Raw genomic sequence first — 17,594 nt, forward strand, 5'->3', positions numbered from 1 at the left:
GAGCCTTCAAAACCGTAACATTAAAAAATTATCCCCCCCAAAAAAATTATCCCCGAGCTAAAAGAGAAATGAAATCCTCTTCAGCTATAATAGCTAAGTTATTTTAGGCTTTTCTGGAAGGGAAAAAAGAAAAGAAAAAAGGACAAATGAAAGAGAAAGGAAGAAACAACCAAGTTAACCTTTATATAACACTGAATACCAACCTTATACGGTGAAGGTTCAATTCTTTCCCCAAATAACACCTGACCAAGATTTTCAGATGGGCGTTTTCCTTCTGATGCTTGGCAAAAATCAAACCTGGGGAGGGGGAAAGTATGGAAGATTTTACACATGAAAGGAAACAATGGCATATCAAGCCCTATGCACTCTAGAAGGCAGAAACTTAGTACTGATCATTCCAGTAGCCCTAGAGGTGAGTAAGAAATATGTTCACACTCCAAGTTCCAAGGCAAAAAAGACAAAACATCAGAAAGTTACGCCTGAGAAAACTGATGTCTGAATATCTTTTATGAAGATGTAAATTACAGATTTAAAGAGTTAACACATTATACTTATTTTGCTCATTCCAATGATAAAACTGGTATCTTTCTTCTTCAAGGGAATTTTGTATAACTTATCTCCTTTTGTTCTAACTTTCTAATCCAAAACTTTACTTAATAATAACATTCCAGGAAGACATGTCAAAGTTCCCTGGGTTTCTGCCTCATCCCTCAGCAATGCTGAACACATCCCAACATGAGAAGCGTGGCGAGAGGCCCTAGAGAACAGGGAATTGTGAAGAAGGCACATTCAGTCTGCTATCAGGTTCTCTGTAATTCCCTTGTATTGTTAACCAGATTCTAAAATAATTTGCATTAAACATTAGAGTCAAATTTCAGCTTTGCTATAGAAGATTAAGGAGAGTTGTGTGTTCATTCTGGAATGAACGGGAGTACTTAAGACCCATGCAGTGATGGCTACAGATAAGTTTCCCAACAGAAAGATAATCTTGGGTGATTAAAAAATGGGCTGGGTAGGGGCACCTGGCTGGCTCAGTTGGTGGGGCATGCAAGTATTGATCATGGCATTATGAGTTCGAGCCCCACGTTGGGTGTAGAGATTAAAAATAAAATCTTAAAAACACACAAACACAAAACTGGACCTGGAGAGTCCTCAAATGAAGACTTTCCATGTAGTGATGTAAGAGATCCATTAAATTTCCCCAGACACATCCCACAAAGATTCCAGGAGATATGTTTGTTTATTTAACAAAACAAAAGAAACAAAAACTAAAAAGAGCATTTAGTCTCCAATAGTTACATAAATAATAGTCCATCCATTTACGAACGGTGTACTTTCTTCTTATACATAGTTAGGCGTCTGGATTCTAATAAGATAGTCTCACTTTTTGCTGTGTGCTTTTTTCTATAGTAAGCACAGATTTTCTTTTAAAACTCTTAGATACCATAAAAATTTAGAAGCCAGCTACAATTTAGCAACTGTTTTATACTCAATATGGTATACAGTGATAAAAGAATAAACATAATACATACATGTAGAATTTTTTGTAATATCAAAAAAGTTAAAATAATAAAATGTTAGGGGCACCAGGGTGGCTCAGTCAGTTAAGTGTCCGGCTTCAGTTCAGGCCATGATCTCATGGTTCGTGGGTTCAAGCCCAGCATCGGGCTCTATGCTGACAGCTAGCTCAGAGCCTGGAGGCTGACTTCAGATTCTGTGTCTCCCTCTCTCTCTGACCCTCCCCTGCTCATGCTGTCTCTCTCTCAAAATTTAAAAAAAAAAAAATTAAAAAAATAATAAAAAATGTTCATAAACAGAGAATTAGTGAAACAAATCATACACAACTCGATATAATCTCTACAAAGAAATAATAAATGAGTGCCTGGCTGGCTCAATTGGTAGAGCATGCAACTCTTGATCTCAGGGTCATGAGTTCATGTCCCACAATAGGTGAGAGCTTACTTGAAAAAAAAAAAACCATAAACAATGACGAAAAAGACTGGGGTAGCTATAGCTGTCTGTGTATTAACAGAAAAGATGCCTGTAATAGATTTGGTGAGAAAAACAAGGTACAAATTTTGTTTAAAACAAAAATGTATAGACATGGTTAGGTACATTAGAATATGCAGAGAAAAAATGTGGAGGAGCAGAAAACAAAGCAATTATTTCTGGGGACTGACTATAAGGGGCATAAGAATTTTGTTTAGAGGCACCTGGGTGGTTTGGTTGAGCAGGTCATGACCTCACCATTGGTGAGCTGGAGCCCCACAACGAGCTCTGTGCTGACAGGGCCTGGAGCCTGCTTCTGACTCTGCCTTCCTCTCTCTCTGCCTCTCTTCTGCTTGCACTCTGTGTCTCCCTCTCCAAAATAAACATTTAAAAAATTAAAAAAAAAAGAATTTTGTTTCTAAAATTGTGTGGGGGTTTGGGGTGCCTGGGTGGCTCAGTCAGTTAAGCTTCCGACTCTTGATTTCTGCTTGGGTCAGGATCTCACCGTTGGTGGCATTGAGCCCCTGTTGGGCTCTGGGATTCTCTCTCTCTCTCTCTCTCTCTCTCTCTCTCTCACCGTTGGTGGCATTGAGCCCCTGTTGGGCTCTGGGATTCTCTCTCTTTCTCTCTCTCTGCTCCTCCTACTTGCTCATGCAGCACACACATGCACTCTTTCGAAATAAATACATAAACTTAAAATTTTGTGGATTTTTTATAATGAAAAAGTCTATTTTTTAAGTTTATTTATTGTGGGAGGGAGGTGGCAAAGAGAGAAAGGAAGAGAGAGAATCCCAAGGAGGCCCTATCAGAACGAAGCCCAACTCAGGGCTCAATCTCACGACCATAAGATCATGACCTGAGCCGAAATCAAGAGTTGGTGACTTATGGTGCGCCTCAGTGGCTCAGCATCAGACTTCAACTCACATTAGTGAGTTTGTGCCTTGTGTCAACCTCTGTGCTGACAGTGCAGAGCCTGGAACCTGTTTCTGATTCTGTGTCTCCCTCTCTCTCTCTGCCCCTCTCCCCGACTCATGCACTTGCTTGCTCTCTCTCTCTCAAAAATAAACAAACATTAAAAAAAAAAAAAGAGTTGGATACTTTAACGACTGAGCCACCCAGGCGCCCCATGACTATAAAATTTAAAGAAAACATAATGGCTTTTTGTCCACTCAGATAAAAAAGGAATCCATTGTTTTAGTTGGTGCTTCTATTGAGAAGATCACTTTTCACCTTTTAACCCTACCTTGGAAATAAAAAATACCCTTTAAAAAATATTTTTAGGGGTGCCTGGGTGGCTCAGTCAGTTAAGCATCCGGCTTCGGCTCAGGTCATGGTCTCACAGTTCATGGGTTTGAGCCCCACGTCAGGCTCGGTGCTGACAGCTAGCTCAGAGCCTGGAGCCTGCTTCGGATTCTGTGTCTCCCTCTCTCTGACCCTCCCCTGCTCACGCTCTCTCTCTGTCTCTCAAAAATAAAAAAAAAATTTAAAAAACAAGAAAAATATTTTTAGGCCCTATACATTTTTAAAGTACATATAAATTTATCCATAACTGTGGAGAAAATAAAATTCTAAAAGTACAAAATTCTGAAAAGTCATATACAACTTTATTTTATTTTTTTATTTTAGAGAGAGAATCTTAAGCAGGACCCATGCAGGATCCATGCTCAATGTGGAGCTCGATTCCATGACCCCGAGATCATGACCTAAGCAGAAATCAAGAGCTGGACACTCAATGGACACTCAACTGACTGAGCTAACCAGGCATTCCGAGTTACATACAATTTTATATAAAAATCAAGCTAAAAAACTTACGCCGTGTATTCGTAAGGAAGAACAGATTCCACCGAATCAAGTCTGTTCACGAATAGTTCTATTTCAGCCTGAAAATGAGGAAACACAGAATTAGAATATAAACAATTGGAGATCATGCCTAGAACTGAAAAGTAATTTGACATGTTTGATATGTAAAATTGTATGATATTTAAACATTTCTCTTATAAATCCATTCACTGAGTGGGCTTTTATGCAACTAAATTACAACAAAATATTTTCAGTTGCAAATGTCTCCAATAATTTCTAAATGCTTTTTAAGTTATAAAATTTCTAAAAAATTAAAATATTTAAATCATATCAATATAGATGCTGTTCTTAAAAGTCTATTTTTCAAATTCAATTATTTCATTCTACAGTACAAAAATAATTTTTATTTTTAACACCTTTTTCTTAAACATTCTCACAGCAGTGAAGAAATGCTTCCAAGTGAGAAGAAATTTCCAGATCAACTATACTAGAAATACAATTACTGCTCTTAAGCAGACAGCAGACAGACAATGGAAAGATGATCTAACTTTGGAGGACCTCTCTGATTCCACTGGAGAATGCTCAACTACAAAGGTAGTAACAGTGAAGAAATTCACAAAGACCAAATCAAGTTCCACGATGGGGCAAGAGGAGAAAAGTTATATCACCTTCCTAGGAAATAGAGGCGAATTTAAAGCTGTACTTCCTTTTTTTTTTTTTATAGTTCAGCTTTTTTTTTTTAATTTATTTTTTACATTTTATTTCAATCCAAATCAGTTAACATATAATGTAATAATGGTTTCAGGAGTAGAATTTAGTGATTCATCACTACACACAACACGCAGTGCTCATCCCAACACATTTCCTCCTTTATGCCTGTCACGCATTTAGCCCATCCCCCTCCCATCATCCCTCCAGCAACCCACAGTTTATTCTCCGTATTTAAGAGTTTCTTTTGGGGACACCTGGTGGCTCAGTTAGTTAAGTGTCCGACTCCTGGTTTCAGTTCAGACTCAGGTCAGGATCTCATGGCTGGTGAGTTTGAGCCCCACAACAGGCTCCACGTTGACAGTGTGAAGCCTGCTTGGGACTATCTTCCTCTCTCTCTCTGCCCCTGTTGTGCTCTCACTCGCTCTCTCTCTCAAAATAAAATAAACTTTAAAAAAATTATTTAAAAAAAGAGTCTCTTCTGGTTTGCCTTTCTCTTTGTTTTTATCTTATTTTCCCTTCCCTTCCCCTATGTTCACCTGTTTTGTTTCTTAAATTCCACCAGTGAAATCATATGATACTTATCTTTCTCCAACTGACTTATTTTGCTTAGCATAATACTTTCTAGCTCTATCCATGTTATTACAAATGTTAAAGATGTCATCCTTTTTGATCACTAATTAATATTCCATTGTGTGTGTGTATGTGTGTATGTGTGTATATATATATATATATATATATATATATATTTTAATGTTTGTTTATTTTTGTGAGAGAGAAAGACAGAGAGAGAGAGACAGACAGGGGATATAAAGTGGGCTCAGCACTGACAGCAGAGCCCGAAGTGGGGCTTGAACTCCCAAACCATGAGATCCTGACCTGAGCCAAAGTCAGACATTTAACAAACTGAGCCTCCCAGGTGCCCCACATGGTCTTTATCCATTCATCAGTTGATGGACATTCGGGTTCCTTCCATACTTTGGCTATTGTCGATAGTGCTGCTATAAACACTGGAGTGCATGTGCCCCTTTGAAACAGCATTTTTGTATCCTCTGGATAAATATTTAATAGTGCAGCTGTTGGGTTGATGAATCTCCACACTGTTTTCCAGAGTGGCTGCACCAGTTTGCACTCCCACAAGTAGTACAAAAAGGTTCCCCTTTCTGCACATCCTCACCAATCTGTTGTTTCCTGAGTTGTTAATTTTAGCCATTCTGACAGGTGTAAGGTGGTATCTCATTGTGGTTTTGATTTCTATTTCCCTGATGAGTGATATTGGGCATCTTTTCATGTGTCTGTTAGCCATCTAGATGTTTTCTTTGGAAAAGTGTCTGTTCATGACTTTTGCCCAAGCCATACTTCCTACTGAAGCTCCCCAAATGTCTCCAAGATATATTCAAAGATCTGCAGGACCCATAATACATATCCATTCTCATAGGGGCTCAATGGAATTCATTCATGACAGAATGCCAGTAAGTAATTTATGCCCTGAAGTACTTTATGTGCTAACCAAAAACATTTACATAGGAGCTGTTTATCTTGGACAAGTATTTTAATAGGTTTGACTACCATGGCTGCCTCTGGACTCTAATCATGGGGCTACCTGGAATGGCACAAAGCCATATTTGTCATTCTGATCTTGTTCACTGGTACTGCTAAGCAGTCTCCTACACTTGCTAATATCCCAAAAGTGAGACAAAATGTCTGATGTACAAACTAAATTTTAGTTTGTACAAAGTAATACTACACTACCACTGGAAAAGCAAAGGGTACAGACTCTAGGGCCAGTCTGCCTGGATTCAAATCTCAGCACTTAGTATTTGGTCAAGTTATTTAACACCTCAGTTTTCTTATCTGCAAAATGGGGAAACAGTATTTACCTCATAGAGGTATGAGGAATGAGTTAACATGTATAAAGTACTTAAAAACACTGCCTGAAACATAAAGTGCTACATATTCATTAAGTGAATAAAAGCAAATAAATCTAATAATATCCAGAATAGGGAATGCCTAAACTACATTGCTCATCTGCGAACATAAATGCTAACCTGATATTCTTGATATATAATGAAAGAAAGAAAAAACATTAAAAACTATATACTTTGTAAATAGTAGTGAAAACAGCATCATATAAGCAAATGAAATTATTCAATGGCAACACTGTCTCAAGCATACACAAAAAATTTAACTGTGTGTCCTTGCCTAAAACATCTTTATCATTAGTCTAAATTTTGGCTAAAAAGATAATGGGACAAGACATTTAAGCATTACAGAATGCTTGAATAATTAACAGAAATATATGTAACTGTTGTGAAGGCAAAATTCCCAGGTGATGGCTTACTCTGCCAAGATTATTTTCACTAATTATAAGAGGTCAACACTGCTATGAAGATATTTCAGAATCCACTCTATTTAATGTATCTTAATGAAGACTGAAAGATCCCTAAAAAGCTAATCCAGTTCACATTTCTAGATTTCTTTTAGGAAGAAACACAGCTATTATATTCTATAGAACTTTCTAGGTTTTGAGTTTCAAAATCTGTAGAAGGTGAATCCCTTGTGCCACAATTAAGCCCGTTCCTTACTTTGGACTTTGTTCAGTACCAAGTGATCGAGAGCAGGGACTCTGAAGCTGTGCTGCCTGAGTTTAAATCATGAAAATGACATTGACTAGCTGTGTGATCGTGGGTAAGTTTCTTCACTTCACTCAATTTTCTCATTTGTAGAATGGAAGTAATAATAACTCCTGCTTCAAGCTGTTTTAGGAAGATTCCAGGGGTGCTTGGGTGGCTCAGTCGGTTAAGGGTCCAACTTCAGCTCAGGTCATAATCTCACGGTTTGTGGGTTCGAGCCCCATGTCAGGCTCTGTGCTGACAGCTAGCTCAGAGCCTGGAGGCTGTCTTCAGATTCTGTGACTCCCTCTCTTTCTGACTCTCCCCTGTTCTCTCTCTCTCTCTCTCTCAAAAATAAATAAAAACATTAAGAAAAAAATAAAACAAATAAGAAGATTCCAGAGCAGTGCTTGGTACAAAGTACTATGTATTTACTATTATGCAGCAATGCCCAACAGGACTTTAAGCAAGGATGGAAATATTCTTTTTTTTTAATGTTAATTTTTCTAATTTTAAGTTTTTATTTATTTTGAGAGAGAGCAGGGGAGGGGGCAGAGAGAGGGGGGAGAGAGGAAGCCCTAAGCAGGCTCCACACTGTGAGCACAGAGCACTACTCAGGGCTCCACCTTACTGCCACGAGATCGTGACCAGGGCCAAAATCAAGAGTGGGATGCTTAACCGACGGAGCCGCCCAGGTGCCCCCAGGATGGAAATATTCTCATCTGCACTGTCAACTACACACTCGGCCATCTGTCACTTAAAATGTGGTTAAGAGAGTTAAAGAACTGAATTGTTTTAATTTTAATTATATTTAAAAAGTCACAGGAGGCTAATGGCTTCTGTCCTAGAAAGCACAGTAACAGAAAAGAAATGCTGCTTAGTACCATTTCTATATTCTTTTCATATACTTATTATTTTTTACTCTATTCACTACAATCTTTTCTTTACCTGGAAAATAAAGCTGTTAGTCTATCCCAGAGATCGGCGAACTTCGTAAAGCGCCAGAGAGTCATCACTTTAGGCTCTCAAGTTCACGGTCTCTGCCGTGCAGCACGAAAGCAGCCAACATAGATGGTACACAGGTGAGTGAGTACAGCTGTAGCCAAATAAAACTTTATTTATAGGCACCGAAATTCGATTGTCGTGTAATTTCCATTCATCACTAAACGTTATTCTTCCCAATTTTTTCCAATCACTTAAAATATAAATACAAGTCTTAGCTCAAGGGCCCTATAAAAGCAGTCTGCAAACTGGACTGGACCATTCCTGAGCTCTGCTTTCTAGCTATTTTTCTGTATTCCATAAATTAACTTCTTAGAGAACCCAAAATAGGGCACAGGGCTATTGCTGTGTGAAAAATTTCAGGGTCCTGTCCAAGGGCATATAAATCTAGGGTAAAAGTTTCTTCTGTCTCTACTTAATGGATGAGACAAGAATTTTTGCTTAGCCTATGATGTTCACTCTGAAGCTTCATGACATACCTTTTAGCTACAGAATTACACACTGAAGGAAACCTCTATTTTCAGTTTCTGACTTTTTCCCTATCTCCCCTGGGTATTAATCTTTCAAAACAGAAAGGTCTTAATCTTTTGAATTATCTCCTTGATCATGCCAGCTGCTTTTCTCAGGACCTCACCCTACTTTCATATCTTTCTTAAAAGGGATGCCTGGGTGGCTCAGTTGGTTGAGCATCCAACTTCGGGCCAGGTCATGATCTCACAGTTCGTGGGTTCAAGCCCCGTGACAGGCTCTGTGCTGACAGCTCTGTCTCTTTCTGTCTTTCAAAAATAAATAAATCTTAAAAAAAATGTTTAAATAAATAAAAATATCTTAAGAATGAAATCCTTATAATATGGCAGTAGAGAAAATGTTAAAAATTGGGAAAGAAAGTGAGTTTATGTGGTTTGACAAAAGGCAAAAGTATGCTATAGACATCTTGACATTTATCCCTAAAAAACATAAATACACAGATAAAACAAATAGGAAAAATATAAACAATTGTTGGCTCCAGAGGTCTAGATGGATATACAGGTCATTGTTATACTATCCCATGAATTTTTTTTAATTTTGGAAAGTGTCACAATTAAAAGTTGGTAAAAGAAAAGACTTTATAAGTTGAAAAGTTGAGAGTAGACTTCAGTGACAGAAGTCAAATCAAAGCAATAATAAAGATAAAAGATTAAAATTTAGTGTGGAACGCTGTTCTAGAGAAAAAGACTTCAAAATAAGTATTAAATAGGAGGAAACAGAATTTGAAATGCACAAGAACAAAAAATCCTGAGCAACCATGAGAAAGTCATTCACTTAACACATTTATTTAATGCCCACAATACTAGACATTGTGAATGATATAATACAAAAGACATGAACACTTGCCTTAAAGAATTTCTAATCCAGATGGAGAGATAGGACATACATTCAAGAAAGTAAAAGAAAAAAGTGACAACATTATGTATAAATTCTTGGATATAGTTACTGAATCTCCAAGGGATTTAGTTTTTTATGATTAAAACAGCAATGTGCTATAAAATGATAATATGTGATTAATTTTATGGTCACTTTCCACTCTAAACATCTTTATTTCTCATCCAAAAGTTAATTAAGTCCATCTCCTGGAAATCTGACTTAAATGGAGACAGCCCATTCCAAAATATCACTGACATGATTAGAAAGTGTTTTAAAGGTTACTTACTTGACATTCCCACTTTTTAAATGTCCCAAACAGAGTTATTATAAGCATGAAAAGTTGTGACATTAAACATTTTTAAAAGTTACATATAAATCCTAAAGCAATCCTACCCTAAGAAATTTTTTATGTAAACAGTTTATTTAATTTAGAGTGCTATGGTCTCCCTTCTAAATCCTCCTCCCCAAATGTACAATTTGATTTCTGGTCCTGATCTGCCCATCCTACATGTGATCCCAGCTCTGGTCACAACTATACTTTGTCTTACTGCTTTAATCCACGTGCACCATTTCCTTGTTCCTTTGTTTTGCTCTTAATCCACCTTCTCTGCCATCACATCTATCCTCACCCACACCTATGACTGGTTTTCAAGGCACAAAGAAATATACAGAGAAGAAATATGACTCTGAATAAGAATCAAAGCAACTGAATAATCATTAGAGGGTTTGAGATATCAAGGCACAGCCACAGAAGAGGAAAACTATGGACATTTCAACTGCTTAATATTGGGATGTCCACAGTGGGGAAAACTTCCACAGGGAAACTTAACTGAGATGTAATAAAACGATCCCAGTAGAAATGCGGGAATTCAAAAGGATGCTCATGAACTCTGAGTTATCTGCCCAGCAATGCCCATAAGCTGATATCCTAAGACAGTACGGTTCTTCCTTTTATCCCTACCTCACTGAAGAATAAAATTTCAATTTTAGACTGTATCAAAGAAAAGAATACAAAATCTGACTACTAAAAAATTGGTTACATAGGTTAAAACTGCATTAATTGGGGAAGCCAGGGATCTCCAGAGCTAGGCAGGAGAGGCGGCAAGTCCTCAGTGTGGAAGTTACAGCAGTGCCCCAACATCAAAATCACAGTCCAAATCACACTCTAGGAGTTGCACCTTCGCTTCACCACTTGCTAGGTATACACACTTGAGAGGGTTGCTACATTTTATCCAGCTTCAGTTTCCCCATTTACAAATCACAGGGTTGTTCAGAGGATTAAGACACACACAAAGTACACAAATTGTAGTCTTTACTGTTGCTATTAGCATAGCAATAAGTAGGTTCTAAAGTTGAGAATAAGAACAAAGAAAAAATGGTTCAAAAGTTTCCTCCAAAGGCTTTCATCAATACTTAATTTTAATGGTAACAAAGAAAGACTTTGTAGAGCACATTTAAAGTAGCTACAATGAACTCTTAACACTTTCTAAAAGAATACTGATTTTAAAAAAAGTGTGAGCGAGGCGCCTGGGTAGCTCAATCCATTAAGCATCCGACTTCAGCTCAGGTCATGATCTCACAGTTCGTGGGTTCGAGCCCTGCATCAGGCTCTGTGCTGACAGCTAGCTCAGAGCCTGGAGCCCATCTTCAGATTCTGTGTCTCCCCCTCTCTCTCCGTCAAAATAAATAAAACATTTTAAAACGTTTTTTTTTTTTTAAGTGTGAGGAAGAATAGGAAATAGGGATTCAAGAACTGGACTCTAGGATCCGCAGAGGACAGACCAGTCTCTAGAATTTGTGTGTTTCTGGAGTATGTGAGGGTGTGGGGTATAAAGCACATGTCGATGGCTTTGTTTCACGTGTTCAAATATATCCCTCTGGAATGGCTTCCCTTTGGGGAGAGCCAACAGCAAGGCAGTATTTTACCCATATTGACCTCACTTGCTTTCCTAATTCTAGCTCCCAAATCCACTATAATGAACAATCACAGTTTTTTTTTAAAGCGTATTTATTTATGTTGAGAGGGAGAGGGGGGGAGAAGGAAAGAGGAGGAGAGGGACAGAGGCAGGGAGAGAGAGGGAAAGAGGGAGAGGGAGAGTCAGTCCCAAGCAGGGTCTGCGGTGTCAGTGCAGAGTCCAATGTGGGGCTTGAACTCACAAACTGGGAGATCATGATCTGAGCCAAAATCCTGAGCCAGGTGCTTCATTGACTGAGCAACCCAACAATCACAGTGCCACAAAACAATCACAGTTTTAAAATGATTTTACTCAAAAATTTAATTTCTGAAAGCAAGCAAAATTTCTAACTAAGCTCCATGTACTTTTTCACAGAAAGGAAAAACAATTGTTAGAATGTGAATTTATCATAGTCAAAGTCATTCCAATACCAAATTTCATATATAAAATAATATCAGTAATGCACATACACTGATTAGTTTCCAGAAGCTAAGAGTCAATCTCTTATTCCAAAGAAAACTCTGATAACATGAAACTAAATACCAAGAGTAAATATATATCAGTTTTAACAGTAAGTTTGTGTTATAATCATATTTTTAAAATTTATTTTTTTAAACATTTATTTATTTTTGAGAGGGAAAGAGAGAGAGACAGAGCAGGAGTAGGGTACAGTCAGAGAGAGAGGGAGACACAGAATCAGAAATAGGCTCCAGGCTCTGAGCTGTCAGCACAGAGCCTGATGCAGGACTCGAACCCATGAACTGTAAGATCATGACCTGAGCTGAAGTTGGATGCTTAACCCACTGAGGCACCCAGGTGCCCCAATCATATTTTTTTAGACATTTCAAAATCTTCAAACTATATCTACAGTCAAATTAAAACAAATAAATATACATCATATCTGTTCAAAGCAACATTTAGAACTGTTCTCTTAAATTTTACTTATTCCATATTTATAGGCAACCGCTCCCAAAATAACAGACAATTAATAAAAATTTCTAATAATAACTACCAAGAAAAGTATGACTCTGGGGACACTTAAGTGGCTCAGTAGGTTAGGAGTCCGACTTTAGCTCAAGTCATGATTTCGTGGTTCATGAGTTCAAGCCCCATATCTGGTTCTGTGCTGACAGCTCAGAGCCTGGAGCCTGCTTCAGACTCTGTGTCTCCCTCTCTCTGCCCCTCACCAGTCCACACTCTGTCTCTTTCAAAAGTAAATAAACATTTTTAAAAAGTACAATTCTGAAAAAAGAAAAAAGTACAACTCTGGTACAACTGTCACTGTGACAGATAGCATGATACTATACAGAAAACCTTAAGGACTCTACCAAAAAACTATTAGAAATAATAAATGAATTCAGTAAATTTGCAGGACATAAAACAAATATACAGTAATCTGTACATATATTGTGTTCCTATTCGCTAATAACAAAGTACTAGAAAGAAAAATTAAGAAAGCAATGATGTTTTCAATTACACCAAAAAGAGTAAAATACTTAGAAACAAACTTAACCAAGGAGGTAAAAAACCCTGTACTCTGAAAACCATACAACACTGCTGAAAGAAACTAAAGATGACACAAACAAATGGAAAGATACATCATGCTCCTGGACAGGAAGAATACTGTTAAATGTCCATACGACCTCGAGGCTCGTAGGTGGCTCAGTCAGTTGAGCATCTGACTTCGGCTCAGGTCATGATCTCGTGGTTTCTGAGTTGAAGCCCCACAACGGGCTCAGTGCTGTTGATGCAGAGCCCACTTGGGATCCTCTGTCCTTTGTCTGCCCCTCCCCCGCCTGCACCCTCTCAAAAATAAACAGTAAAAAAAATGTCCATACTACCTAAAGCAATCTACAGATAGCCATAATCCCTGTCAAAGTATGAAAGTATTTTTCACAGAACTAGAACAATTAAACCTAAAATTCATACAGCACCACAAAAGTCTCTGAATAGCCAAAGCAATCTGGAAAAGTACAGAGCTGGAGGCAACACAACCCCAGATTTCAAAATATACTACAAAGCTACAGTAATCAAAACAGTATGATCCTGGCACAAAACCAGACATACAGATCAATACCACAGGATAGAGTACCAGAAATAAGCCAATGCTTACATGGTTAATTTACAAAACAGGAGGCAAGAATTTACAACGGGGAAAAGGAAGTCTCTTCAATAAATGGTGGTTAGAAAACTGGACCACTCTCTTACACCATACACAAGAAGAAACTCAAAACAGATCAAAGACCTAAATGTAAAACCTAAAACCATAAAACTCCTAGAAGAAAGCATAGGCAGCAATCTCTTTGATATCACTCTTGGCAATGTATTTATGGATATATTTCCTCAGAGAAGGGGGAAAGCAAATACTGTATGATTTTACTCATGTGTGGAATCTAAAAACTAAAACGAAGGAATAAACAACAAAAAAAGCAAAAACGTCCATAAATACAAAGAACAAATTGGTGGTTGCCAGAGAGGAAAGGGATGTGGCATTGGGCAAAACGGATGGAGTGTAAGGTGCGGGCCTCCAGGTTCCGGAAAGAGGTGTAATGAGGAAGTCACAGGAATGAAAGGCAAAGCACAGAGAGCGGTCAGTGGTGCTGTGATGGTGCAGTCTGGTAAGAGTTGTAGGCTTATCTAATTACTATGCTGCACACCCAAGACTAACGTAACCTCGTGAGACTAACATAACCTCGCGTGTCAACTATTCTTCAATTTTAAAAACGTGTGATTCCGATTGTTTCATTTTTATCAAAAAGTTGTTAAACTAATTCACTGGAACATTTTTTTTTTTTAAAACACACACGATGGGGTATATTTGGTGATTTTTCCTTATGGGACCAGGAAAGAAAATCTTAACCTTTCATCTAAAGAACACAATCCATAAACAGTAAAAAAAAAAAAAAAAAAAGGGGGGGGCAGAGGTTTTGGAGAGTTTAGTTGTTCAGTCTGATTTCATGTTGACAAGTCAATTAATTGAAAGTTAAATGAAGCACCAGCGAACTGCTCAGTAACAGCTATTAGCCACCAGAAAGCCACTCAGCACACTGAAGACTCAATCTAAAACTAAACAGGATGCAGCAGCTAATTGGAGATGATTCAAACCTTTGCAACGTAGAACTAACACTGTACTCTGTGAAGATCTATGAACTTCTGATCAGAGCTTTATTCTATTTATGGTAGTCAACACACCATCCCTTAGTGTTAAGAAAGGAAAATGGATTCTGGAGAAAGAGAATACCACTGTTTAAGCCTTTATTACTATGGTTTCAAAAGCTAACAACTAAAGACAAATAGAGGAAAAAAAAGAGAGAGAGAGAAACCTGAATAGCAATGAAAGCAATACAGCATTAAAAATGTTTTGGGGGGGCGGGGCACCAGGGTGGTTCAGTCAATCAAGTGTTCAGCTCAGGTCAAGATCTCACAGTTTGTGTGCTCCAGCCAAGCTTCAGGCTCTGTGCTGACAGCTCAGAGCCTGGAGCCTCTTTTGGATTTTGTATCCCTCTCTCTCTGCCCCTTCCCTGCTTACACTGTCTCTCTCTCTCTCTCTCAAAAATAAGTATTTTTTAAAAATTCCAAAAAAATGTTCTTGGTACCAGAGCACCTGGGTGGCTCGGTTGAGCTTCAACTTCAGCTCAGATCATGATCTCGTGGTTCATGGGTTCGAGGCCGCCCCCCTCCCCCCCCCCGCCCCCCCCCACCGTGTCAGGCTCTGAGTTCCCAGCCTGCTTTGAATTCTGTGTCTCCCTCTCTCTGCCTCTCCTCCTCTCACACTCTGTCTCTGTCTCTCAAAAATAAATAAACGCTAAAAAAAATTAAAAAATAAAAATACTTGTGGTACCAGGGCACCTGGGTGACAAAGTCAGTTGAGAATCCAACTCAATCAACCCAGGTCATATCTCAGGGTTTGTGGGATCAAGCCCTGAGTCAGGCTCTGAGCTGACAGCACGGAGCCTCCTTGGGATTCTCCCTCTCTACCCCTACCCTGCTTGCACACACTCTCTCTCAAATAAATAAACGTTAAAAAAAATGTTTTTGGTACCATCATGTAGTTAATAAAATGATAAATAAAAATGGTAAAATATTGTGGAGACAAAGGGAATCATTTAGCTAAAGGCATGTAAATCAAACCTACCTTTTTTGAAAGAAATGTGGCAATATTAAACAGAGCTATAAAATTGCTTCTTGCCTTTGACCTGGTAATTTCATTTTTGGTAATATGCAAGTAATTCCTGCTACATATACTCTAGCAAAGTTATTTGTAAAGAAAAAAGTTGGGACCAATGTCAATGCCCTACAGGCAAGAAACGGTTAAGCAAACCACAGCAGAGTAATAGAATAAAATACTATATGGTCAATAAAACCCGTCAGAATAGGCACTATGTTGATATTCAAATGTACATACATGTAATGATAGTAAGTTTTGGGGAAAAAAAAGGAACCCACAGAACATAGTCACAGTATTTACGATGGCTTATAAAGATAAATCAGAAGTTAGGGCACCACAAATGGAATTTTAGGTTCACTGGACATCTATTTCTCTGTCACGAAACTGAACATAAAATGATTTTGAGAGAAGAAAATGACCAAATCCTCAGGATTCTTTTGAATGTCTCTCAATAATGTACATAGTAAGCTAAACGCAGGACATGATACATGTAATGACTACACCACAAAAATGACACATGCTAAAGACATAATTGTTCCATCTCTATATTTATAAACATTTTATAATATCACAACAAATAAATATTGGGCTTTTTCTCTAACACATGCAAAATACCTTTCATGGAGAACATATAATAACCAATTAAAATTATGCCTACTCTGGGGCGCCTGGGTGGCTCAGTCAGTTAAGCGTCCAGCTTCGGCTCAGGTCATGATCTCATAGTTTTGTGGGTTCGAGCCCCGCATTGGGCTCTGTGCTGACAGCTAGTTCAAAGCCTGGAGCCTGCTTCAGATTCTGTGTCTACCTCTCTCTGACCCTCCCCTGCTCACAGTCTCTCTCTCTCAAAAATAAAATAAAACATAAATTTAAAAAAGATTACGCCTATTCTACAGATGGAAAATATTAATGGGAACAGTATCAGTTGGTGTCCTACCCAATTCATCTAACTCCTGACTCCCTATTCTAACAGCATCTTCCGAAAATAATTTTTTCCCATCCATAACATCTTTTCATTATTTATTTTAAAAATAATTCCCAGGACACCTGGGGGGCTCAGATCAGGATCTCCCGGTTCCTGAGTTGGAGCCCTGCGTCAGGCTCCCTGCTGTCAGCCTGTCAGCACAGAGCTCTGTTTTGGACCTCTGTCCCCTCTCTCTGCTCCTCCCCCACTTGCACTCTCCCCCTGACATCCCCCAAAATTCCCTTCAGCTTTTCTAAACAGTGTATACATGACTGTCCTTCTTAAGTATGGACTAGATGAGAAAAAAAAACTGTTAAGACCTTGAGTGAGGTAATGAAAATTTGAATTATTTACTGTTTTTCTCCTTTGAGAGGCAACAAGAAGATGCATTTTGAATTTTACTTGAAGTTTACTTCAAATTCTCCATCCCAGTTAGTCGTATTGTAGGGAAAAAGTGCTAAAGGTACATCTTTCTGCTCTCCTAAGAACAGTTTCCTTTGACCAAGATGTGAGAGCAGCTGGCAACAAAGATGAAATCTAAACACTTCAGGAAAAAAAAAAAAAAAAAGATTTGCCTTGTCTGTTTTAGCCCTATGCTTTGAAAATTAAAAATCCCAAAGGACTCCCTAAAATTAATCAAAAGTTAACTTAAAAGTAGCTGCTTAAAGAAGGCCCTACTGCGAAAACAAAAATCATCTAAGTAGCAGACCAACTGTAAATCTCAGTCATATTCATTTTCTGAAGTTCATCTCAAATGTCGCTTCCGCTCAGTAGCCTTCCCTAAAGACTCCAATCCACAGATGTTTTGTCATTTTGTGTTTTAAAGCACTTTGGACCCACATCTTTTGTAGCATATCAGATTTCAATAATCTGTTCATAAGCTTATGCCTTTTACTTTGAGGTCCCTAGAAGACAGGGATGCATTTTTTTTTTTTTTTGGTCTCTACAGCACTAGGAATACAATATAGGATTGCTGTTAAATTTAAATTTACAGA

The 17,594-nt window shown here is 38.2% G+C and overlaps 1 protein-coding gene across 1 annotated transcript in view; it reads right to left on the reverse strand.

Moving 5' to 3' along the window:
• The window catches only part of TM9SF2 (transmembrane 9 superfamily member 2), a 63,105-nt gene that overhangs the window by 44,449 nt on the left and 1,062 nt on the right, over nucleotides 1-17,594 (reverse strand). Inside the window, exons 2-4 of the mRNA XM_029938442.1 lie at nucleotides 8,058-8,078; nucleotides 3,802-3,869; nucleotides 204-297 (exon numbers count right to left, since the gene is read on the reverse strand). Coding sequence (XP_029794302.1) covers nucleotides 204-297; nucleotides 3,802-3,869; nucleotides 8,058-8,078 — 183 coding nt within the window. The remainder of the gene's footprint in view (nucleotides 1-203; nucleotides 298-3,801; nucleotides 3,870-8,057; nucleotides 8,079-17,594) is intronic.

The sequence above is a fragment of the Suricata suricatta genome, chromosome 4 (genome assembly GCF_006229205.1).
Source record: "Suricata suricatta isolate VVHF042 chromosome 4, meerkat_22Aug2017_6uvM2_HiC, whole genome shotgun sequence".
NCBI classification, from domain to species: domain Eukaryota; kingdom Metazoa; phylum Chordata; class Mammalia; order Carnivora; family Herpestidae; genus Suricata; species Suricata suricatta.